Genomic DNA, 26,425 nt, shown 5'->3' with positions numbered 1-26,425 from the left:
CTATTTTTTTTTAATGCTTTCAAATAGGCACATTATTTCCTTACCTACCCTGCAACTCTTCCCCGGGACCTTGGTGTACAATATACAGTTGAAGTCGGAAGTTTACATACACCTCAGCCAAATACATTTAAACTCAGTTTTTCACAATTCCTGACACTTAATCCTTGTACAAATTCCCCGTGTTAGGTCAGTTAGGATCACCACTTTATTTTAAGAATGTGAAATGTCAGAATAATAGTAGAGAGAATTATTTATTTCAGCTTTCATCACATTCCCAGTGATGGGAATGGGGCCTGTCATGCCAAACGTTTCGGGTAGCCTTCGACAAGCTTCCCACAATAAGTTGGGTAAATTTTGGCCCATTCCTCCTGACAGAGCTGGTGTAACTGAGTCAGGTTTGTAGGCCTCCTTGCTCGCACACACTTTTTCAGTTCTGCCCACACATTTTCAATAGGATTGAGGTCATGGCTTAGTGATGGCCACTCCAATACCTTGACTTTGTACTTAAGCCATTTTGCCACAACTTTGGAAGTATGCTTGGGGTCATTGTCCATTTGGAAGACCCATTTGCGAGCAAGCTTTAACTTCCTGACTGATGTCTTGAGATGTTGCTTCAATATATCCACTTAATTGTCCTCCCTCATGATGCCATCTATTTTGTGAAGTGCACCAGTCCCTCCTGCAGCAAAGCATCCCCACAACATGATGCCGCCACCCCCGTGCTTCACGGTTGGGATGGTGTTCTTCGGCTTGCAAGCCCCTTTTTTCCAGCAAACATAACGATGGTCATTATGGCCAAACAGTTCTATTTTGTTTCATCAGACCAGAGGACATTTCTACAAAAAGTACGATCTTTGTCCCCATGTGCAGTTGCAAACCGCAGTCTGGATTTTTTTATGGTGGTTTTGGAGCAGTGGCTTCTTCCTTGCTGAGCGGCCTTTCAGGTTATGCCGATATAGGACTCGTTTTACTATGGATAAACATAATTTTGTACCTGTTTTCCTCCAGCATCTTCACATGCTGTTCACATCCCAGATTCTGTTGTTCTGGGATTGATTTGCACTTTTCGCACCAAAGTACGTTCATTTCTAGGAGACAGAACGCATCTTCTTCCTGAGCGGTATGACGGCTGCGTGGTCCCATGGTGTTTATACTTGAGTACTATTGTTTGTACAGATGAATGTTGTACCTTCAGGCATTTGGAAATTGCTCCCAAGGATGAACCAGACTTGTGGAGGTCCACAATTTTTTTCTGAGGTCTTGGGTGATTTCTTTTGATTTTCCCATAATGTCAAGCAAAGAGACACTGCGATTGAAGGTATGCCTTGAAATACATCCACAGGTATACCTCTAATTAACTCAAATGGTGTCAATTAGCCTATCAGAAGCTTCTAAAGCCATGACATAATTTTCTAGAATTTTCTAGAAGGCACAGTCAACTTAGTGTATGTAAACTTCTGACCCACTGGAATTGTGATACAGTGAATTCTAAGTGAAATGTCTGTAAACAATTGTTGGAAAAATGACTTGTGTCATGCAGAAAGTAGATGTCCTAACCAACTTGCCAAAACTATAGTTTGTTAACAAGAAATTTGTGGAGTGGTTGAAAAACTAGTTTTAATGACTCCAACATAAGTGGATGTAAACTAGTTTTAATGACTCCAACCTAAGTGGATGTAAACTAGTTTTAATGACTCCAACCTAAGTGTATGTAAACTAGTTTTAATGACTCCAACATAAGTGTATGTAAACTAGTTTTAATGACTCCAACCTAAGTGTATGTAAACTAGTTTTAATGACTCCAACCTAAGTGTATGTAAACTAGTTTTAATGACTCCAACATAAGTGTTTGTAAACTTACGACTTCAACTGTATGCATTGTCTGTCAATATACCTGGTAATATAATGGTTAATAAACAGTATTTGGCATGACAGGCCCCATAAAACTATCTTTTGTATTTTTTGAATATCTGTTTTATTTGTCCTGGTTTGGAATGTTTTTACTCTCAATATTAAAAATGTTAATAAAAAAAACTAAAAACGAAAATGGATGTTCTGAGTCCATGTCAATGCTTAAATCACATCAGAAGACAATTTGTTGGGTCTAAAAAATATCGAATTTAGAATTTTGAGTGTAATTCCCCTTTAATTGCGCATCTAGCAAGAGAGGAACGTGTCGGTCTAGCGATGTTTCTGCTGTTAGGCCTACTGCTGCAGCACATGTCATGGCAGAGTTAGCAAATCAATTGCCATCCAAATTATACAAATAATGATGATTTATTTCTGTCAGGTAAGCCTACTTTGCAGTGCACATTTAGCTGAGTAGGATTTTGTAGCCTTTCTATCGACAAACAAGACACTGGTTATCATTAGCATCACTAACTGGCTACATAAGGCCTGATGCACGCATCAAGCACAGACAGACGGGCAATATTGCTGTAAATTGATAGGCAGATATTGTGTTACGTGTCTAACCAAGAGTGGGACAATGTCAACGCGGCTTCGATTGGATAGTAGCTGGGAGTTTTGTGTTAATGACAGTTTGTAATTGTTCCCGAGTGGCGCAGAGGTCTAAGGTACTGCATCTCAGTGCAAGAGGTGTCACTACAGACCCTGATTCGATCCCAGGCTGTATCACAACCGTCCGTGATTGGGAGTCACATTGGGCGGTGCACAATTGTCCCAACGCCGTCCGGGTTAGGGTTTGCCGGGGGTAGGCTGTCATTGTAAATAAGAATTTGTTCTTTAACTGACTTGCCTAGGTAAAGAACATGTTAAATAATTACAGAACACATGAAAAAACAAATGTACTTTGACATTGGCGAGCTGCTCGTCGGTGGGCTGGTAGCTGGCGATCTACCTGTCGGAGACGCCCTGCTCTAACTATATATTCCATTAAACCTCATGATAGTTAGTATACAGTACATAGCAGTTAAAGACATGCATTGTGTATAAGTGCATATGACATAGGGACCAGAATAGGTAGTCCCTTTCCATGTCTTTAAGATTCTCTACTATGTACAGTGTTTTCATGAGGTGAAGTGAAATATTTAGTATGAGCCTTCTCTCGCTCTGCCCATAGTCCCCCCCAAAACCTCTCTGATTCTCATCCATTCTCATGCAAAGCAGACAGGCGTCCTGCAGCCTCTCTCACCCTCTGCGTCTCCTTGTGCATCTCCTTATCGGTGGCTTTCAGTTTGAGTTTCAGCTCAGTGATGTTCAGCTCCAGCTGAGTGTTTCTCTTGTGGACCTGGTCCAGCTCGCCCTCCATCTAACAAAGAGAGCATCCATTGGCCAGTCAGTCAATCTCAATGAGTGCTACAATACATACACTGAGTATACAAAACATGATTTAGGAACACCTCTTTCCATGGCATAGACTGACCAGGTGAAAACTATGGTCCCTTATTGACATCACTTGTTAAATCCACTTCCAGTCAGTGTAGATGAAGGAGAGGAGACAGGTTAAATAATATATTTTTAGACTTGAGACAGCCTTAGGGTAGTGGGTTTTTAATGAGTGTAGGGTTAGTTCAACAGTTTCCTGTGTGTATTAAGATGGTCCACTACCCAAAGGACATCAGGGCCAACTTGATAACTGTGGGAAACATTGGAGTCAACATGAGCCAGCATCCCTGTGGAACACTTTCGACACCTTGTAGAGTCTATGGCCTGACGAATTGAGACTTTTCTGAGGACAAATGGGGAGGGGGGTGCAACTCCATATTAGGAAAGTGTTCCTAATGTTTTATGTGTGACACTGAGTGAAGAACTGAAGTGGTCAATGCTCTCCCTCTCCCTCCATCTACTCTGGCTCTCCCTCTCCCTCCATCTACTCTGGCTCTCCCTCCTTCCATCTACTCTGGCTCCCTCTCCCTCCATCTACTCTGGCTCTCCCTCCCTCCATCTACTCTGGCTCTCCCTCCATCTACTCTGGCTCTCTCTCCCTCCATCTACTCTGGCTCTCCCTGCCTCCATCTACTCTGGCTCTCTCTCCCTCCATCTACTCTGGCTCTCCCTCCCTCCATCTACTCTGGCTCTCCCTCCCTCCATCTACTCTCCCTCTCCCTCCATCTACTCCGGCTCTCTCTCCCTCCATCTACTCTGGCTCTCCCTCTCCCTCCATCTACTCTGGCTCTCCCTCCCTCCATCTACTCTGGCTCTCCCTCACTCCATCTACTCTCCCTCTCCCTCCATCTACTGCGGCTCTCTCTCCCTCCATCTACTCTGGCTCTCCCTCCCTCCATCTACTCTGGCTCTCCCTCCCTCCATCTACTCTCTCCCTCCCTCCATCTACTCTGGCTCTCCCTCTCCCTCCATCTACTCTGGCTCTCCCTCCCTCCATCTACTCTGGCTCTCCCTCTCCCTCCATCTACTCTGGCTCTCCCTCCATCTACTCTGGCTCTCCCTCCATCTACTCTGGCTCTCCCTCTCCCTCCATCTACTCTGGCTCTCCCTCCCTCCATCTACTCTGGCTCTCCCTCCCTCCATCTACTCTCCCTCTCCCTCCATCTACTCCGGCTCTCTCTCCCTCCATCTACTCTGGCTCTCCCTCCCTCCATCTACTCTGGCTCTCCCTCCCTCCATCTACTCTGGCTCTCCCTCTCCCTCCATCTACTCTGGCTCTCCCTCTCCCTCCATCTACTCTGGCTCTCCCTCTCCCTCCATCTACTCCGGCTCTCTCTCCCAACATCTACTCTGGCTCTCCCTCCCTCCATCTACTCTGGTTCTCCCTCTCCCTCCATCTACTCTGGCTCTCCCTCCCTCCATCTACTCTGGCTCTCCCTCTCCCTCCATCTACTCTCCCTCTCCCTCCATCTACTCTGGCTCTCCCTCCCTCCATCTACTCTGGCTCTCCCTCCCTCCATCTACTCTCCCTCTCCCTCCATCTACTCCGGCTCTCTCTCCCTCCATCTACTCTGGCTCTCCCTCCCTCCATCTACTCTGGCTCTCCCTCCCTCCATCTACTCTCCCTCTCCCTCCATCTACTCCGGCTCTCTCTCCCTCCATCTACTCTGGCTCTCCCTCCCTCCATCTACTCTGGCTCTCCCTCTCCCTCCATCTACTCCGGCTCTCTCTCCCAACATCTACTCTGGCACTCCCTCCCTCCATCTACTCTGGCTCTCCCTCCCTCCATCTACTCTGGCTCTCCCTCTCCCTCCATCTACTCTGGCTCTCCCTCCATCTACTCTGGCTCTCCCTCCATCTACTCTGGCTCTCCCTCTCCCTCCATCTACTCTGGCTCTCCCTCACTCCATCTACTCTGGCTCTCCCTCTCCCTCCATCTACTCTGGTTCTCCCTCTCACTCCATCTATTCTGGCTCTCCCTCCATCTACTCTGGCTCTCCCTCTCCCTCCATCTACTCTGGCTCTCCATCTCCCTCCATCTACTCTGGCTCTCCCTCCCTCCATCTACTCTGGCTCTCCCTCCCTCCATCTACTCTGGTTCTCCCTCCCTCCATCTACTCTGGCTCTCCCTCACTCCATCTACTCTGGCTCTCCCTCTCCCTCCATCTACTCTGGCTCTCCCTCCCCCTCCATCTACTCTGGCTCTCCCTCCCTCCATCTACTCTGGCTCTCCCTCCATCTACTCTGGCTCTCCCTCTCCCTCCCTCCATCTACTCTGGCTCTCCCTCTCCCTCCATCTACTCTGGCTCTCCCTCTCCCTCCCTCCATCTACTCTGGCTCTCCCTCTCCCTCCATCTACTCTGGCTCTCCCTCTCCCTCCCTCCATCTACTCTGGCTCTCCCTCTCCCTCCCTCCATCTACTCTGGCTCTCCCTCTCCCTCCATCTACTCTGGCTCTCCCTCCCTCCATCTACTCTGGCTCTCCCTCCCTCCATCTACTCTGGCTCTCCCTCCCTCCATCTACTCTGGCTCTCCCTCCCTCCATCTACTCTGGCTCTCCCTCTCCCTCCATCTACTCTGGCTCTCCCTCTCCCTCCATCTACTCTGGCTCTCCCTCTCCCTCCATCTACTCTGGCTCTCCCTCTCCCTCCATCTACTCTGGCTCTCCCTCCCTCCATCTACTCTGGCTCTCCCTCTCCCTCCATCTACTCTGGCTCTCCCTCCCTCCATCTACTCTGGCTCTCCCTCTCCCTCCATCTACTCTGGCTCTCCCTCTCCCTCCATCTACTCTGGCTCTCCCTCTCCCTCCATCTACTCTGGCTCTCCCGCTCCCTCCATCTACTCTGGCTCTCCCTCCCTCCATCTACTCTGGCTCTCCCTCCATCTACTCTGGCTCTCCCTCTCCCTCCATCTACTCTGGCTCTCCCTCTCCCTCCATCTATTCTGGCTCTCCCTCCATCTACTCTGGCTCTCCCTCTCCCTCCATCTACTCTGGCTCTCCCTCTCACTCCATCTATTCTGGCTCTCCCTCCATCTACTCTGGTTCTCCCTCTCCCTCCATCTACTCTGGCTCTCCCTCTCCCTCCATCTACTCTGGCTCTCCCTCCCTCCATCTACTCTGGCTCTCCCTCTCCCTCCATCTACTCTGGCTCTCCATCCCTCCATCTACTCTGGCTCTCCCTCTCACTCCATCTACTCTGGCTCTCCCTCCCTCCATCTACTCTGGCTCTCCCTCTCCCTCCATCTACTCTGGCTCTCCCTCTCCCTCCATCTACTCTGGCTCTCCCTCCCTCCATCTACTCTGGCTCTCCCTCCCTCCATCTACTCTGGCTCTCCCTCCATCTACTCTGGCTCTCCCTCCCTCCATCTACTCTCCCTCTCCCTCCATCTACTCTGGCTCTCCCTCACTCCATCTACTCTGGCTCTCCCTCTCCCTCCATCTACTCTGGCTCTCCCTCCCTCCATCTACTCTGGCTCTCCCTCTCCCTCCATCTACTCTGGCTCTCCCTCTCCCTCCATCTACTCTGGCTCTCCCTCTCCCTCCATCTACTCTGGCTCTCCCTCCCTCCATCTACTCTGGCTCTCCCTCTCCCTCCATCTACTCTGGCTCTCCCTCCCTCCATCTACTCTGGCTCTCCCTCCATCTACTCTGGCTCTCCCTCTCCCTCCATCTACTCTGGCTCTCCCTCTCTCTCCATCTAGTCTGGCTCTCCCTCTCCCTCCATCTACTCTGGCTCTCCCTCCCTCCATCTACTCTGGCTCTCCCTCTCCCTCCATCTACTCTGGCTCTCCCTCTCCCTCCATCTACTCTGGCTCTCCCTCCATCTACTCTGGCTCTCCCTCCCTCCATCTACTCTGGCTCTCCCTCTCCCTCCATCTACTCTGGCTCTCCCTCTCCCTCCATCTACTCTGGCTCTCCCTCCCTCCATCTACTCTGGCTCTCCCTCTCCCTCCATCTACTCTGGCTCTCCCTCTCCCTCCATCTACTCTGGCTCTCCCTCTCACTCCATCTATTCTGGCTCTCCCTCCATCTACTCTGGCTCTCCCTCTCCCTCCATCTACTCTGGCTCTCCCTCTCCCTCCATCTACTCTGGCTCTCCCTCTCCCTCCATCTACTCTGGCTCTCCCTCTCACTCCATCTATTCTGGCTCTCCCTCCATCTACTCTGGCTCTCCCTCTCCCTCCATCTACTCTGGCTCTCCCTCTCGCTCCATCTATTCTGGCTCTCCCTCCATCTACTCTGGCTCTCCCTCTCCCTCCATCTACTCTGGTTCTCCCTCTCCCTCCATCTACTCTGGCTCTCCCTCTCCCTCCATCTACTCTGGCTCTCCCTCCCTCCATCTACTCTGGCTCTCCCTCCCTCCATCTACTCTGGCTCTCCCTCTCCCTCCATCTACTCTGGCTCTCTCTCCCTCCATCTACTCTGGCTCTCTCTCCCTCCATCTACTCTGGCTCTCCCTCTCCCTCCATCTACTCTGGCTCTCCCTCTCCCTCCATCTACTCTGGCTCTCCCTCCCTCCATCTACTCTGGCTCTCCCTCCCTCCATCTACTCTGGCTCTCCCTCTCCCTCCATCTACTCTGGCTCTCCCTCCCTCCATCTACTCTGGCTCTCCCTCTCCCTCCATCTACTCTGGTTCTCCCTCTCCCTCCATCTACTCTGGTTCTCCCTCTCCCTCCATCTACTCTGGCTCTCCCTCCCTCCATCTACTCTGGCTCTCCCTCTCCCTCCATCTACTCTGGTTCTCCCTCTCCCTCCATCTACTCTGGTTCTCCCTCTCCCTCCATCTACTCTGGCTCTCCCTCCCTCCATCTACTCTGGCTCTCCCTCCCTCCATCTACTCTGGCTCTCCCTCCCTCCATCTACCAACGGAGAAGGTAACACTATACTTAAAGCCTACAGGTATGCTGCAATGAAGAGAGCACCAGGTACTCAACCTCAACGAGCTCACAGTGTAGGCTATTGCAGTTTGCTGCAGCATCATATTCATGTCCACCTACATCTTACATGCATCCTCATGTGTTGACTGGAGGGCTACAGAGAGGGGTCAATGGAGGGCAGAGAGAGGGGTCAATGGAGGGCAGAGAGAGTGGTCAATGGAGGGCAGAGAGAGGGGTCAATGGAGGGCAGAGAGAGGGGTCAATGGAGGGCAGAGAGAGGGGTCAATGGAGGGCAGAGAGAGGGGTCAATAGAGGGCAGAGAGAGGGGTCAATGGAGGGCAGAGAGAGGGGTCAATGGAAGGCAGAGAGAGGGGTCAATGGAGGGCAAAGAGAAGGGGTCAATGGAGGGCTAGAGAGAGGGGTCAATGCAGGGCTAGAGAGAGGGGTCAATACAGGGCTAGAGAGGGGTCAATACAGAGCGAAAGGGGGGTCAATACAGGGCAGAGAGAGGGTCAATACAGGGCTAGAGAGGGGTCAATGCAGGGCTAGAGAGAGGAGTCAATACAGGGCTAGAGAGGGGTCAATACAGGGTAAGAGAGGGGTCAATACAGGGCTAGAGAGAGGGGTCAATACAGGGCTAGAGAGGGGTCAATGCAGGGCTAGAGAGAGGAGTCAATACAGGGCTAGAGAGGGGTCAATACAGGGTAAGAGAGGGGTCAATACAGGGCTAGAGAGAGGGGTCAATACAGGGCTAGAGAGAGGGGTCAATACAGGGCTAGAGAGAGGGGTCAATGCAGGGCTAGAGAGAGGAGTCAATACAGGGCTAGAGAGGGGTCAATACAGGGTAAGAGAGGGGTCAATACAGGGCTAGAGAGAGGGGTCAATACAGGGCTAGAGAGAGGGGTCAATACAGGGCTAGAGAGAGGGGTCAATACATGGCAAGAGAGAGGGGTCAATACAGGGCTAGAGAGGGGTCAATACAGGGTAAGAGAGAGGGGTCAATACACGGCGAGAGAGAGGGGTCAATACAGGGTAAGAGAGGGGTCAATGCAGGGCTAGAGAGAGGGGTCAATACAGGGCTAGAGAGAGGGGTCAATACAGGGCTAGAGAGAGGGGTCAATACAGGGCGAGAGAGAGGGATCAATACAGGGCTAGAGAGAGGGGTCAATACAGGGTAAGAGAGGGGTCAATACAGGGTAAGAGAGGGGTCAATACAGGCGATTCTGAGTGCTTTCGTGTGTAAATGCAACATGGCAAATGTACTGTATGTCATGGCATTGTGATCAGTTATATGAAACTGTGGATTTTTTTGTGGGCTTTTTTTCCCCATGTTAGATGTGCAATGAGTGAGAAAATGTAGCGGTCAATGCTGATGATTCAGGTGGGTAAAAACATGATGACATGAATGTCAGTAGTAGCATTTTGATCAGCAATAAGAATGTATGTATTTCAGATTTTTCTGCTGCTCACCTGTATGATCATATAATATTATACACCCTTTAGCAGACGCTTTTATCCAAAAAGACTGAGTCATGCCTGCATACGTTTTACGTACTGCTGGTCCTGGGAAATGAAGCCCCTATCTTGCCATTGCATGAGCCATGCTCTTCCAGCTGAGATACAGAGGCGAGAGAGAGGGGTCACTGAGACCATCTAAAAACAGATCTAGCTGTCTCTGACCTCTTGAATCTGCTCCTTCATCTCCTTGATGTCGTTCTCTCTGGGCTCGATCTGTTTCTTCAGTTCTTTGATCTTGTAGTCCAGGACAAACTTGAACTTCTCCAGCTCCTGGTTCTTCTTCTTCAAGTCGTAGATTCTCTTCTCCTGCAAAAAAGGAGAGGAGTTTTGTTACCTCTTTTATAACCCCAAAACATGTCTCTGTTGAACTAATAGCTACTGTGATCCGTTTGTGACCTGTGGTAGATCTGACATTTTGGTCCAAAATGAGTTCTTCACATAGAGTTGCTCTTCAGGCTGTTCTTCACATGTGAGACATGTCAGATAAAAACAAAGACTGTTTACGATGAAACACGTCAAATCAGAAAGATCCACCATCTTTTCACCTTTTAACTTGGTGCTAGAAGGTCCTATCTGCAATCCAATCACACAACACTGGGTTGTCAATCAAAACAACTGTATGTAAGAAAATATACTAATTGAGTCAGAAAAGAGGAAGACGTCACAAAACAGTTCCCAATACCCATTATCTCAGAACTATACAGTCTGCAAGATAGAACCATATAGTCCCCAGGTTCTGGTCCTCTTTTTAAATGACTTAAGATTTTTTTATCACAACTTTTTCAGAAGGCTGGCCATAACATAATGTAAGCTCTTTAAGGTAAAACAACAAATAAATATGAGTTCCTTAGATCATGTTTTAGGCCCTTTGGAGAAGAATTGCTGTTTTTGTCTTGTTCTTTATCAATAGGAAAACCTCCATGGAAGGAGTATTTCACTAAAATTACAAACTTACCACATTTTATTGATAACTAGCAAGTAGTTTACTGACTTTGGTTGTCAGAGACTTGAAAAATATATCAGTTTAGTCATCCAGAGCTAAGCTTTAGCAATGTTGCTAGTTATCCATTAGATATACACTGAGTTTATCAAACATTAGGAACACATTCCCAATATTGAGTTGATCATAGCTTTCACCTGGTCAGCCTATGTCACGGAAAGAGCAGGTGTCCTTAATGTTTTGTCCCCTCAGTGTAGTGTATTTGTCATTTTAAGGAACTATTGCTTTAACAAATGTGTGATGAACATGAATTAATATTTTGGATGATGTGTTTAGAAAGAAAGGTATTTATCTTTATTTAATCATTAAATGTCTGTATTTTTCTATTGAAAGTGAAATAATTGTAACATTCTGTGCTAGATAGGACCTTATGGCTGAACCCAGATAGGACCTTTTGGCTGAACCCAGATAGGACCTTATGGCTGAACGCAGATAGGACCTTATGGCTGAACCCAGAGAGGACCTTTTGGCTGAACCCAGATAGGACCTTATGGCTGAACGCAGATAGGACCGCTTGGCTGAACCCAGATAAGACCGTATGACTGAACCCAGATAGAACCTTATGGCTGAACCCAGATTGACACTTCAGAGCCATAAGGTTCTATCTGCGATTACACCCCCCCTACTCTGCACTTTAGGTACCTTTAAGGACCTTACTGGGTTATGAAAGAATGATGTACTACATATTCAGTTGTATCTAGGAAAGATGTTCCAGAAGAAGAAGCTAACATAATCAGTGTCTCGTCTCCCTACCAATAACTAGTGCTAGAAGGTGGATCCAATACATATGAGGTCAATAGCCCCCTTATACAGAACGTGTCCTACAGTAGGTCATGTTGCTGTTAAAGAACACAAAACAACATTTCTTGTTACATTTCTTTTTCTCCGTCTCAGTCCCTTTTCTCTTGTTTGATGCCTAATGAACAGGACCCTGTCCATCCCCACTTTGACTTGGATGGTCTCGTCTCTCTCCTGGATCTCCTTCTTCAGGCCCACAATGTGCGTCTCCAACCCTCCCCTAGCCTAGGTTCCTCCAGTACCTGTACCCACCCCATCCCCCTTCAGCCACCCACCACACGCCTTATCCTGGATGGTCTCGTCTCTCTCCTGGATCTCCTTCTTCAGGCCCACAATGTGCGTCTCCAACCCTCCCCTAGCCTAGGTTCCTCCAGGACCTGTACCCACCCCATCCCCCTGCAGCCACCCACCACCCACCTTATCCTGGATGGTCTCGTCTCTCTCCTGGATCTCCTTCTTCAGGCCCACAATGTGCGTCTCCAACCCTCCCCTAGCCTAGGTTCCTCCAGTACCTGTACCCACCCCATCCCCCTGCAGCCACCCACCACACACCTTATCCTGGATGGTCTCGTCCCTCTCCTGGATCTCCTTCTTCAGGCCCACAATGTGCGTCTCCAACCCTCCCCTAGCCTAGGTTCCTCCAGTACCTGTACCCACCCCATCCCCCTGCAGCCACCCACCACACACCTTATCCTGGATGGTCTCGTCCCTCTCTTGGATCTCTTTCTTCAGGCCCAGGATGTCCTTCTCCAGGGACTTGATGACCCCTCGTAGCTTCTGCTGCTCCACCCTCAGCTTCTCAATCTCCACGTTGCGGTCGTCTATATCCTTCTGCAGGCTGCTGAACTGTCACGGGAGAAGACGGAGAGGAGAGAAGACAAAGAGGGGAGACGACAGAGAGGGGAGAAGACAGAGAGGGGAGAAGACAGAGAGGGGAGAAGACAGAGAGGGGAGAAGACAAAGAGGGGAGAAGACAGAGAGGGGAGAAGACAGAGAGGGGAGAAGACAGAGAGGGGAGAAGACAGAGAGGGGAGAAGACAGAGAGGGGAGAAGACAAAGAGGGGAGAAGACAGAGTGGGGAGAAGACAGAGAGGGGAGAAGACAGAGAGTGGAGAAGACAGAGGGGAGAAGACAGAGACAGAAGAAGACAGAGAGGGGAGAAGACAGAGAGGGGAGAAGACAGAGAGGGGAGAAGACAGAGAGGGGGACCGGAGAGAGAAGACATGTTTAAAAGGTATGAATGAGAAGTGGAGATTAAATAGATTATAGAATAAATATTTCATAGATATAATATATTGTAGCAGCCTATACTGTATGTGGAAGCTATAGCATACTGTATGTGGAAGCTATAGCATACTGTATGTGGAAGCTATAGCATTATGTATGTGGAAGCTATAGCATACTGTATGTGGAAGCTATAGCATACTGTATGTGGAAGCTATAGCATACTGTATGTGGAAGCTATAGCATACTGTATGTGGAAGCTATAGCATTATGTATGTGGAAGCTATAGCATACTGTATGTGGAAGCTATAGCATTATGTATGTGGAAGCTATAGCATACTGTATGTGGAAGCTATAGCATACTGTATGTGGAAGCTATAGCATACTGTATGTGGAAGCTATAGCATACTGTATGTGGAAGCTATAGCATTCTGTATGTGGAAGCTATAGCATACTGTATGTGGAAGCTATAGCATACTGTATGTGGAAGCTATAGCATTCTGTATGTGGAAGCTATAGCATACTGTATGTGGAAGCTATAGCATACTGTATGTGGAAGCTATAGCATACTGTATGTGGAAGCTATAGCATACTGTATGTGGAAACTATTGCATACTGTATGTGGAAGCTATAACATACTGTATGTGGAAGCTATAGCATACTGTATGTGGAAGCTATAACATACTGTATGTGGAAACTATAACATACTGTATGTGGAAACTATAGCATACTGTATGTGGAAACTATAGCATACTGTATGTGGAAACTATAGCATACTGTATGTGGAAGCTATAGCATACTGTATGTGGAAACTATAGCATACTGTATGTGGAAACTATAGCATACTGTATGTGGAAGCTATAGCATACTGTATGTGGAAACTATAGCATACTGTATGTGGAAGCTATAGCATACTGTATGTGGAAACTATAGCATACTGTATGTGGAAACTATAGCATACTGTATGTGGAAGCTATAGCATACTGTATGTGGAAGCTATAGCATACTGTATGTGGAAACTATAGCATACTGTATGTGGAAACTATAGCATACTGTATGTGGAAGCTATAACATACTGTATGTGGAAGCTATAGCATATTGTATGTGGAAGCTATAGCATACTGTATGTGGAAGCTATAACATACTGTATGTGGAAGCTATAGCATATTGTATGTGGAAGCTATAGCATACTGTATGTGGAAGCTATAGCATACTGTATGTGGAAGCTATAACATACTGTATGTGGAAGCTATAGCATATTGTATGTGGAAGCTATAGCATACTGTATGTGGAAGCTATAACATACTGTATGTGGAAGCTATAGCATATTGTATGTGGAAGCTATAGCATACTGTATGTGGAAGCTATAGCATACTGTATGTGGAAGCTATAGCATATTGTATGTGGAAGCTATAGCATACTGTATGTGGAAGCTATAGCATTCTGTATGTGGAAGCTATAGCATACTGTATGTGGAAGCTATAGCATACTGTATGTGGAAGCTATAGCATATTGTATGTGGAAGCTATAGCATATTGTATGTGGAAGCTATAACATACTGTATGTGGAAGCTATAGCATTCTGTATGTGGAAGCTATAGCATACTGTATGTGGAAGCTATAGCATATTGTATGTGGAAGCTATAGCATACTGTATGTGGAAGCTATAGCATTCTGTATGTGGAAGCTATAGCATTCTGTATGTGGAAGCTATAGCATACTGTATGTGGAAGCTATAGCATTCTGTATGTGGAAGCTATAGCATACTGTATGTGGAAGCTATAGCATTCTGTATGTGGAAGCTATAACATACTGTATGTGGAAGCTATAGCATATTGTATGTGGAAGCTATAGCATTATGTATGTGGAAGCTATAGCATATTGTATGTGGAAGCTATAGCATTCTGTATGTGGAAGCTATAGCATACTGTATGTGGAAGCTATAGCATTCTGTATGTGGAAGCTATAACATACTGTATGTGGAAGCTATAGCATATTGTATGTGGAAGCTATAGCATTATGTATGTGGAAGCTATAGCATATTGTATGTGGAAGCTATAACATACTGTATGTGGAAGCTATAACATACTGTATGTGGAAGCTATAGCATACTGTATGTGGAAGCTATAGCATATTGTATGTGGAAGCTATAGCATTCTGTATGTGGAAGCTATAGCATACTGTATGTGGAAGCTATAGCATTCTGTATGTGGAAGCTATAACATACTGTATGTGGAAGCTATAGCATATTGTATGTGGAAGCTATAGCATTATGTATGTGGAAGCTATAGCATATTGTATGTGGAAGCTATAACATACTGTATGTGGAAGCTATAACATACTGTATGTGGAAGCTATAGCATACTGTATGTGGAAGCTATAGCATATTGTATGTGGAAGCTATAGCATACTGTATGTGGAAGCTATAGCATACTGTATGTGGAAGCTATAGCATATTGTATGTGGAAGCTATAGCATACTGTATGTGGAAGCTATAGCATACTGTATGTGGAAGCTATAGCATACTGTATGTGGAAGCTATAGCATACTGTATGTGGAAGCTATAGCATACTGTATGTGGAAGCTATAGCATACTGTATGTGGAAGCTATAGCATATTGTATGTGGAAGCTATAGCATACTGTATGTGGAAGCTATAGCATACTGTATGTGGAAGCTATAGCATACTGTATGTGGAAGAGAAAAAAGCATTGTATCATGGAATAATGAATGTAGTTATTAACCCATTGTTTCAAAGACATTTGAGGAACTGGATATGAATAAGTCATTGTGTTCTGGTTTTTACATGATGAGTGGATTAGGGTTATTATACGAGTGGGGAACGTAAGAGTGAAGATAATTTTGTATTCACCTTTTTCCTCATGACGCCCGTCTCTCCCTTCAGGCGCAGGTTGATCTCTTTCTCTACCCGTAGCTTCCTCTCGTACTTGATGCGGATGTCCTGGATCTCCCGGTCTCCGTCCTCCTCCATCTGCTTCTTGGACTCCTCAAACTCCCTCATCTGCTGCCTGGACTCGTCCTGACACTGAGAGAGACACAGACACAGACACAGACACAGACACACACACAGACACAGACACAGACACACACACACACACACACAATCAGAACTTTTCCGCCTGCTCATTAAGAAATGCAAGAAGCCACGAGCAAGAGCTGTTTGGCAGGTGTGATTTGACTTTGGTGTGTTATATTCGCTACAGCCTACAGTTGTGTGTTCTTTTAACCCACCGTAGTTGAAATATCCAAACAACCACAGCATCAACCGCGTGACGCAGCATGACAACGTGAATGTGACAGAGCAAGAATTCCAAGCCCCAAGTTTCCTCTTTTCTAGAGTAGTATCTTTGATGACAGTTTGTGATGGAGCTTGGCCTCGTACAAGAGGGTGAGCTCCTCCAGGGTACATCCTAGCCCCATCCACCCACCCCCAGACCCCCAGTCCCTACCCTGTACCCTTCCCTCACCTGGCCCAGCATGAGCATCTTCTCCTGGAGCTTGGCCTCGTACAAGAGGGTGAGCTCCTCCAGGGTACATCCTAGCCCCATCTGCCCACCCCCAGACCCCCAGTCCCTACCCTGTACCCTTCCCTCACCTGGCCCAGCATGAGCATCTTCTCCTGGAGCTTGGCCTCGTACAAGAGGGTGAGCTCCTCCAGGGTACATCCTAGCCCCATCTGCCCACCCCCAGACCCCCAGTCCCTACCCTGTACCCTTCCCTCACCTGGCCCAGCATGAGCATCTTCTCCTGGAGCTTGGCCTCGTACAAGAGGGTGAGCTCCTCCAGTGTACATCCTAGCCCCATCTGCCCACCCCCAGACCCCCAGTCCCTACCCTGTACCCTTCCCTCACCTGGCCCAGCATGAGCATCTTCTCCTGGAGCTTGGCCTCGTACAAGAGGGTGAGCTCCTCCAGTGTACATCCTAGCCCCATCCGCCCACCCCCAGACCCCCAGTCCCTACCCTGTACCCTTCCCTCACCTGGCCCAGCATGAGCATCTTCTCCTGGAGCTTGGCTTCGTAGAAGAGGGTGAGCACCTCCAGTGTACATCCTAGCCCCATCCGCCCACCCCCAGACCCCCAGTCCCTACCCTGTACCCTTCCCTCACCTGGCCCAGCATGAGCATCTTCTCCTGGAGCTTGGCTTCGTAGAAGAGGGTGAGCTCCTCCAGGGCGCGACCCTTGCTGTCCTCCATGGCCTGCAGCTGCCGCTCATAGCCCTCCTGCATGAGCTGCGACTTGAGCTGCAGCTCCTGGTACTTCTCGTACTCCAGCATCAGCTTCTGGTTACTGGTCGACTCTGGGGAATGACGAAGATGATGACATGGCGGCAGGTGTTAAGAGCGTTGGGCCAGTAATCGAAAGATTGCTAGATCGAATCCCCCGAGCTGCCATGGTAAACATCTGTCGTTCTGCCCCCTGAGAACAAGGCAGTTAACCCACTGTTCCTAGACTGTCGTTGTGCCCCCTGAGAACAAGGCAGTTAACCCACTGTTCCTAGACTGTCGTTGTGCCCACTGAGAACAAGGCAGTTATAACCCACTGTTCCTAGACTGTCGTTCTGCCCCCTGAGAACAAGGCAGTTATAACCCACTGTTCCTAGGCTGTCGTTGTAAATAAGAACTTTTTCTTAACTGACTTTCCAAGTTAAATAAAAAAAATATATAAAAAATGTTCCTCTAACAGATGCCTTTACCTTAAACAGTTTACACCGTACGGTGTGGCCCATGCAGGAATCAAACCCATGACTCTTGAAGGGTGTGTGTGTATATGAGTGTGCAAATGTGGCAGTAAAATACGAGGCCCAGCAGGGTTATTGAATACAAAACTTGATCTGAATGTTCTGTTGTAAAGTATTAAGAGGTTACATTCAGCTAAGCTCATAAGGTTTCAGAATATTTTATTGATTCTTAAGAAATTGCATTCACGTGTGGTTACGTAGATTTTTTTTTAAATGTATTTCTCTCTTACCGAAATCCTGCTGCTCTCTGGAGTGTTTCTCCACGACCTCCCTCGTGACCTCCAGGTGGGACATTTCCTGCTTCTCTTTCTCCGTTTTCAGGACCTGCAACACAACAGATCAGCCCTGGGTTCAATTTTCTTCATCAATTAACATTTGCTTTAGCCTGCCTTGTCATTTAAAAAAAAGTTTTTCTAGTGGTTCTGTTGAAACAGGGAAGCTCAGTCAAGCCCAGATAAGAGGATTCGGAATGATTTCAAATAGTATTTGAAGCCAGGTCCGCAACTGAATAATGTATATAAACATTTAGGCTGTGAATATGCATGTCTATATCAGCACAACAGACGGACCACGACCCTGAATGAAGGGTTCTCTCAAAGGAAAATGTACTGAGTGTTGACATACAAACATCTGCACATTTGTCCCATACCAGGTGCTGCATTAGAGTAAACAGTAATGATTGTTTGTGAGAAGTAAGCAATAGTTGAGTGATTCTGCTTTTAGCAGGCTACTTGAAGAACAAATATCTGCTTTACTATAGGAGATGTAGTCGGCACAAAGCGCTCGTCTAGCTTCTTCACTCATTGGAAAAAAGATATCTGCTTTCCTATAAGAAAATCATAAATTGGCATTAATACGTGTCACATATAAGTTTACAAACATTGTAAAAAAAATATATATACAGTGCCTTGCGAAAGTATTCGGCCCCCTTGAACTTTGCGACCTTTTGCCACATTTCAGGCTTCAAACATAAAGATATAAAACTGTTTTTTTTTGTGAAGAATCAACAACAAGTGGGACACAATCATGAAGTGGAACGACATTTATTGGATATTTCAAACTTTTTTAACAAATCAAAAACTGAAAAATTGGGCGTGATTGTGTCCCACTTGTTGTTGATTCTTCACAAAAAAATACAGTTTTATATCTTTATGTTTGAAGCCTGAAATGTGGCAAAAGGTCGCAAAGTTCAAGGGGGCCGAATACTTTCGCAATGCACTGTACATGTGTTTAACAGATGTTACTGCGGGGGTGTAGCGAAATGCTTGTGTTTCTAGCTTCGACAAGCTTCCCACAATAAGTTGGGTAAATTTTGGCCCATTCCTCCTGACAGAGCTGGTGTAACTGAGTCAGGTTTGTAGGCACTGTATATATATACGTATATCATTAGTAAAGCTGCATACAAACATGGTCTCTTTCTTGAGTAAGGTAGCTCCAAAATACAGGTGTTTCAGGCTAGCTCAGTGCTTTCTGTAATGTTGGGGCAAGCCAGCAGAAAATACGAAGCGTTGCACTGTGATTGGATTGGCTCAGTGTTCTGTCACTCATGGGGACACTATGTCACCGCCAAGTCTAAGTGTAGACTTAAAAAATTCTAGCCTCTTGGGTGCTGCCATAGAGTTACATTAGAAGTGCCAATCCAAGAAGGCTCAAGGTGTTTGGCCAAAGATACAATTACATCAAATCATGTTATATGTACAGTAGTTTTGATTAGACTGATCATGTCAACATCATACTTTCAAAATCTTAGCAAGTAGTCATCATCATGAATCAAGTTGACAATCTACTGGCAAATCTTTTTTAATTCTTGTCTTTGAAAATAAATAATGAAGAGAAATTATAGATGAAACGTATCGGTGCTCATCGGCCATTGGACATAAACATTAAACAACAAGTTGGAAATCGGAAATTCAACAATGAGTGGTTTGGTAGGAATCAGTGGCTAACTGCAAGCATTGCAAAAAAATCATTAGCCTGCTATTCAGTGGAGTGGCTGTGTGGTCCCAAGTCACAGATTAAGGGTCTCTTTTCCTAGGGTCTCTTTTCCTGCGCCCAAAACTGTAAACTCGGAACTTTAAAATCTGGCTTTAGTGGGTTCAAGACAACTGGGAACTCAGGTAAAAACGAGCTACGACTGGGAAAATATGTTTTTAACTTTCATCCGACTCGGAATTGTAAATCGGGAACTAAGGCATCTTTCAAGAGCTATGACCTGAAGATCACTGACATCATCATGATTCAACCTTTTTTTTATTTTTCAGAGTTCCCGTTTGTCTTGAATGCACCATAAATCCAGAGAATGCCAGACTTTGATGACAAAATTTGCCCACGAAGGACCACCGCGTCACCTTCCTGTTCAAGTGAGCAGAGCACATCAACATGAGTCCAAAAATGTCCTGTATGCTGCTGCATAAATGATGTAATATGCCAGGGAGATATGTATACTGTAGCTAAGAAAGTAATACTAAGTGGGATGTTGTGTAGTAAGATGTTAGTAGCCCATGTACCTCACCCTAATAATTTGGTCTATTTATCCCTCTTAATTTCACCTACTGTTCTGACTTGGTGGTGCACGTGTAGCCTATAACTTGTTTTAGAGAAATGTAGTCATCGAATTATGTAAGAGCTTTTATTGTTTGCTTGTATACCCACTTTATTTATCCTACGGTTCTGACTTGGTGTACAGGAAGAACACTGTAAGAACGGCCCATGTTCTGAATTCTGTTGCTGTACATTTCAAAAGTGCTGAACAAATAGTTATATTGAGTACGTCCGTCGTAGCTCGCTCATTAACGTCTTAATCAAAATTACGGATTTCCTCTTATCCACTTGTCGTCCCCTTATGCCATAGTTTGTACATCTCAATTGTCAGGAGAAACCACATTTGTTGAAGAAAGTCAGCCATATCAGCGATGTTTTGTTAAAGGCAGTAAATGAGGCTGAATGAACTGTTTCGCTGCCAGACAAGGCTCCGTTGATAGCCAGGTGTAGCAGTGGTATAGTGCAATTCATGTATTGTTTAGTGTTATGTTGTGTAGTGGCTTTGCTGGCATGCATCCCACATCTATTTTTTTCCTCACCAAGGGGCATGCTAAAATACATGATAAAATCACCACTGGTTGTACCTGGTTTTTGGTCTTGAGGGACTCGATCTCTTGGACAAACTTCTCTGAGAGGTCCTTGATTTTCTCATTGTAGTTCATGTCCTTCAGACGCAGCTGGTACTCATTTTCCATCTTCAGCTCCTCCACACGGGTCTTCAGCTCCATCATGATCTGGTTCTGTTACAATAGAATAAAGTACAATAGAGTAGAATAGAACAGAGTAGAATAGAACAGAACAGTAGAATAGAAGAGAGTAGAATAGAACAGTAGAATAGAACAGTAGAATAGAATAGAACAGTAGAATAGAACAGTAGAATAGAACAGTAGAATAGAAGAGAGTAGAATAGAACAGTAGAATAGAAGAGAGTAGAATAGAACAGTAGAATAGAAGAGAGTAGAATAGAACAGTAGAATAGAACAGAACAGTAGAATAGAACAGTAGAATAGAAGAGAGTACCGGTAGAATAGAAGAGAGTAGAATAGAAGAGAGTAGAATAGAACAGTAGAATAGAACAGTAGAATAGAAGAGAGTAGAATAGAAGAGTAGAATAGAATAGAACAGAAGAATAGAACAGTAGAATAGAAGCGAGTAGAATAGAACAGTAGAATAGAAGAGAGTAGAATAGAACAGAAGAATAGAACAGTAGAATAGAACAGTAGAATAGAACAGTAGAATAGAAGAGAGTGGAATAGAAGAGAGTAGAATAGAACAGTAGAATAGAAGAGAGTATAGTTTTTTTGGGGACAGAGAGGAAGGCAATGCATGATCAAGAACAACAACCTAGACTACGATCCAGTTAACCATTTACATGCACTTACTAGAGGCATGGTACTCAAAGCATTAGTAGCAATGGGCAAACCAGAAGTAAATCAAAAGATATGCAAGTCTCTCATGTTTTAACTGTATTTTCTCTCTCCCGTATGTCGCCCTCTTTTTCTCCGTAGTCCGTCATGGCCAGTACCTTCTCCTCCAGGTCTGACTTGGTGATGAGGATCTCCTCAGCGTAGGTGATGTCCTTGTCTCTCTTCAGGCCGCGGCCCTCCTTGTCTATGATCTTCCAGATGAGCAGGCAGCAGTCCTCAGACACCGTCAGCAGGTACTGGTCGTCAAACGTGATCACCATCTGAGTGGGGACAGGGTAATAATAAGAACGCCTTTTATTTCAGTGTTCTAGGTGGTACCTCCTTGTTTCATTCCATTATGAAACACTTTCTCCTTACTGAACAAGACCAACGTGATCATTATTTATATTTGTTCATTCAGTAGACTTTATTGTACAATGCACAAGTAACTACCAAAATAAAGGAAACACCAACATAGTGTCTTAAGGTGTTGGGCCACCAGGAGCCGTCAGAACAGCTTCAATCCACCCTGGCATAGATTCTACAAGTGTCTGGAACTCTATTGGATGGATGCGACACCATTGTTCCACAAGAAATTCCATCATTTGGTGTTTTATTGATGGTGGTGGAAAACGCTGTCTCAGACGCCGCTCCAGAATCTCCCGTAAGTGTTTAATTGGGTGACTGAGACACACCCTTTAAACCCCCTATGCTCCTTTGACACCCCTCTTTCAAAGTCAATGAGATCTCTTCTCCTAGCCATGGCATTCAATATAATGGGCATCTGGACATTTTTATACATGACCCTAAGCATGATGGGATGTACGCTGCTTAATTAACTCAGGAACTACACCTGTGTGGAAGCACCTGCTTTCAATATAGTATGTATCCCTCATTTACTGAAGTGCTTCCATTATTTTTGGCAGTTACCTGTACATGCTGGGGTAAATCCACTGGAGAAATGGGAGCAGAAATGAGAGAGGGCTAAACGACCGCTCAAAAAAACTTGATTTGATTTGCTTTCACTTGAAATGGCAGAAAAGTCCTAGCCTGGCCCGAGATATCATAGATCAAGCATCAATTGATCTGCAAGATTCGGACATTCCTAGATCTGTTGGTGCTTTATGGTCAAATTTTACTGTAGTCGTTATTTTCATGGCAATGATCAAAAGAGTTGGCATGACAACACAAATAGATCTTTCAGTTAAGCCACAATTAAATGTTCTGGGATTGGGCGAAACATCACACACCCACCTTGGTGACAGCCCCTGAGTGGGCCTGGTACTCGATCCAGTCTTTCTGTGTGGATAGAGGGTACTTGATGGCCCTGACAGTCCCGATGGAGGTCCCTACGAAGAGCACCCGTCCCGACCGGGACATAGCGATGGTGGTGTAAGCCACGTCGTCCGCTGCCACCTCCCTAAGGATCTGAGAACAGTTTGTCACATTGGTAGAAAGCACAAGCCCGGTCCCAGATCAGTTTGTGCTGTTTCGCCAACTCTTATGGTCATAGTTGGCAAGGCAGCAGAAACAGATCTGGGATCAAGCTAGTACACCATGTCATTCACACTAGGGGCTTCTTCTCCTCACAGTGGCGAGGCAGAGGGAGAGGAGGGAGAAGGGGCTTCTTCTCCTCACAGTGGCGAGGCAGAGGGAGAGGAGGGAGAAGGGGCTTCTTCTCCTCACAGTGGCGAGGCAGAGGGAGAGGAGGGAGAAGGAGCTTCCTCTCCTCATAGTGGCGAGGCAGAGGGAGAGGAGGGAGAAGGAGCTTCCTCTCCTCATAGTGGAGAGGCAGAGGGAGAAGTGGGAGAAGGGGCTTCTTCTCCTCACAGTGGCGAGGCAGAGGGAGAAGAGGGAGAAGGAGCTTCCTCTCCTCACAGTGGCAAGGCAGAGGGAGAAGAGGGAGAAGGAGCTTCCTCTCCTCACAGTGGCGAGGCAGAGGGAGAAGTGAGAGAAGGGGCTTCCTCTCCTTACAGTGGCGAGGCAGAGGGAGAGGAGGGAGAAGGGGCTTCCTCTCCTCACAGTGGCGAGGCAGAAGTGGGAGAAAGATGAAACTGGGCCAACATTCTGCACATTTTCTCATCGATGAAATCATAGAAATGGATCTCTGTGGATGAGACATTCAATCTAAATGCAGTTTTCTACTCCCAAAACTACAACTTACAAACACAATTACCTAAACTAAGTTTTGTAGACTTGTTATCTAGGGAACCATCCTTAGCTGAGGGTATAACCTCCATCCCACCTGACAGTCTTGGATCTCCTTAAGGGTACAGTCTGTCCCCACGGCGAAGATAGTCTTGGCATCGGGCGAGATGGTGACGCCAGTGTAGCTGCAGGACTTCAGAACGCTCTCCGACTCGCGCTTGCTGTTCAGCGTGTTCCACTCGTACACGGCCCCGTCCATCCCGCACGACACCAGGCGACTGTCGTCCGTGCTCCACACGATGGCCCGCACCTGACAAACATAATTTATACACAATAACAAGTCAGACAGCAGGGAGATGTAGTAGTGACAGTCAGCTGGGTTTCATACATAGTCTCTGAGGAAAATCATGTTTGATGAGTATAGGACCATAGATTTTCCTGTTCAGGGAAAACACACCTTTCCATTGTGGCCCTTCAGATTTAAGAGGTTGTCAAATGTAGTGGAGGAGTAGATGTGGATGAGGTTTCCGTTGACAGCAGCGAACATGTGTCCCCCATGACTGAAAACACACTAGGAATGGAGAAACACAGACAAGCAACTAGTCCTCGTTTATTATTCCATTGACCGCAATACAATATTCATTCATTTAGTTCAACTGACAGTATCTATAGTGAAGTTTATTTTGAGATGGAGTACCTGTAACCCACACATACAGTACCACACACCCCACCCCACCCCAACACCAACCCTTCCCCCACCTCTCTGCAGCCCCTGACAGTGAACTCCTTGAAGGTCCTAACATCGTCGATGAGCAGGTTCATGAGGCGCAGCTTGTCGGAGAAGCCCACCAGGATGAAGAGACCAGAGGGGTGCAGGGCCACGCTGAAGGCCTCTTCCTGGAACTCCTTATGCAGCTCCAGCACACTGACACAGACAGGAGGAGAAGACTCTCATGTAGAACACAGCGTTAGTAGAAACCTGTTGTTGATGGGCTATGCTCCAGGAGGAGTAAATTAGTACTTTTTTATATAAATCTATTTGGTGTTAATCATGCTTTGGAGCCAATAGGAGATTTGCACTAAAGTTTGAATTGAGCGTAGGTTTCCCAAGAAGGGTAAACTACATTTAAAATACTCAAAAAAAGGGACAACCAGAGTGTAGCCTACAGTAACAGTCAACATTTCGGACACACCTAGTCATTCAAGGGTTTTTCTTTGTTTTTACTATTTTCTACATTGTAGAATAATAGTGAAGACATCAACACTATGAAATCACACATTCATGTAGTAACCAAAAAAGTGTTAAACAAATCAAAATATATTTTAGATTTTAGATTCTTCAAAGTAGCCACCCTTTTCCTTGATGACAGCTTTGCACACTCTTGGCATTCTCTTAACCAGCTTCATGAGGTAGTCACCTGAAATCCATTTAAATTAACAGGTGTGCCTTGTTAAAAGTTAATTTGTGGAATTTCTTTCCTTCTCAATGCGTTTCAGCTAATCAGTTGTGTTGTGACAAGGTAAGGGTGGTATACAGAAGATAGCCCTATTTGGTAAAAGACCAAGTCCATATTATGGCAAGAACAGCTCAAATAAGCAAAGAGAAACGACAGTCCATCATTAGTTTAAGACCTGGAGGTCAGTCAATACGGAACATGTGCAGTCTCAAAAACCATCAAGCGGTATGATGAAACTGGCTCTCATGAGGACCACCACAGGAAAGGAAGACCCAGAGTTACCTCTGCTGCAGAGGATAAATTCATAAGTGTTACCAGTCTCAGAAATTGCAGCCCAAATAAATGCTTCACCGAGTTCAAGTAACAGAGACATCCCAACATCAACTGTTCAGAGGAGACTGTGTGAAACAGGCCTTTGTGGTCGAATTGCTAAAAAAGAAAACACTACTTAAGGACAACAACAATAAGAAGAGACTTGCTTGGGCCAAGAAACACAAGCAATGGACATTAGACCGGTGGAAATCTGTCCTTTGGTCTGATGAGTCCAAACTAGAAATTTTACGGTTCCAACCACCATGTCTTTCTTTCTTTTTTGTAGAGTAGGTGAACGGATGATCTCCACATGTGTGGTTCCACCGTGAAGCATGTAGGAGGTGTGATTGTGCTTTACTGTTGACAATGTCAGTGATTTATTTAAAATTCAAGGCATACTTAACCAGCACGTCTACCTAAACATTCTGCAGCGATACGCCATCCCATCCGGTTTGCACTTAGTGGGACTATCATTTGTTTTTCAACAGGACAATGACCCAACATACCTCCAGGCTGTGTAAGAGCTATTTGACGAAGGAGAGTGAAAGAGTGCTGCATCAGATGATCTGGCCTCCACAATCACCCAACCTCAACCCAATTGAGATGGTTTGGGATGAGTTGGACCACAGAGTGAAGGAAAAGCAGCCAACAAGTGCTCAGCATATGTGGGAACTCCTTCAAGACTGTTGGAAAAGCATTCCAGGTGAAGCTGGTTGAGAGAATGCCAAGAGTGTACAAAGCTGTCATCAAGGCAAAGGGTGGCTATTTGAAGAATCTCAAATATATTTTGATTTGTTGAAATTTTTTTTGGTTACTACATGATTCCATACAGTATGTGTTATTCCATAGTTTTGATTTCTTCACTATTATTCTACAATGTAGAAAATAGTATGAATAAAGAAAAACCTTTGAATGAGTAGGAGTGTCCAAACTTTTCACTGGTACTGTATATATTTTTTGGTAAATTATTGGTGTTTTAATTTGTTGATAAAATGCGGGACATGACTGTTTGGTTGCGGGACGCAGAACAATGGGCC

General features: G+C 46.0%; 1 protein-coding gene across 1 annotated transcript in view; it reads right to left on the bottom strand.

The window, feature by feature from the left end:
- Positions 1-26,425, bottom strand: part of LOC110509042 (cilia- and flagella-associated protein 57) — a 40,103-nt gene that overhangs the window by 3,930 nt on the left and 9,748 nt on the right. Inside the window, exons 7-18 of the mRNA XM_036966689.2 lie at positions 24,379-24,544; positions 24,077-24,190; positions 23,717-23,929; positions 22,726-22,899; positions 21,591-21,752; positions 20,650-20,805; positions 17,755-17,848; positions 16,893-17,083; positions 15,637-15,810; positions 12,230-12,388; positions 9,907-10,050; positions 3,155-3,271 (exon numbers count right to left, since the gene is read on the bottom strand). Coding sequence (XP_036822584.2) covers positions 3,155-3,271; positions 9,907-10,050; positions 12,230-12,388; positions 15,637-15,810; positions 16,893-17,083; positions 17,755-17,848; positions 20,650-20,805; positions 21,591-21,752; positions 22,726-22,899; positions 23,717-23,929; positions 24,077-24,190; positions 24,379-24,544 — 1,864 coding nt within the window. The remainder of the gene's footprint in view (positions 1-3,154; positions 3,272-9,906; positions 10,051-12,229; positions 12,389-15,636; positions 15,811-16,892; positions 17,084-17,754; positions 17,849-20,649; positions 20,806-21,590; positions 21,753-22,725; positions 22,900-23,716; positions 23,930-24,076; positions 24,191-24,378; positions 24,545-26,425) is intronic.

Source organism: Oncorhynchus mykiss, chromosome 28 (genome assembly GCF_057628025.1).
Source record: "Oncorhynchus mykiss isolate SJ-2025 chromosome 28, ASM5762802v1, whole genome shotgun sequence".
NCBI lineage: Eukaryota > Metazoa > Chordata > Actinopteri > Salmoniformes > Salmonidae > Oncorhynchus > Oncorhynchus mykiss.
This window is presented reverse-complemented; position numbering and strand designations above follow the sequence as displayed.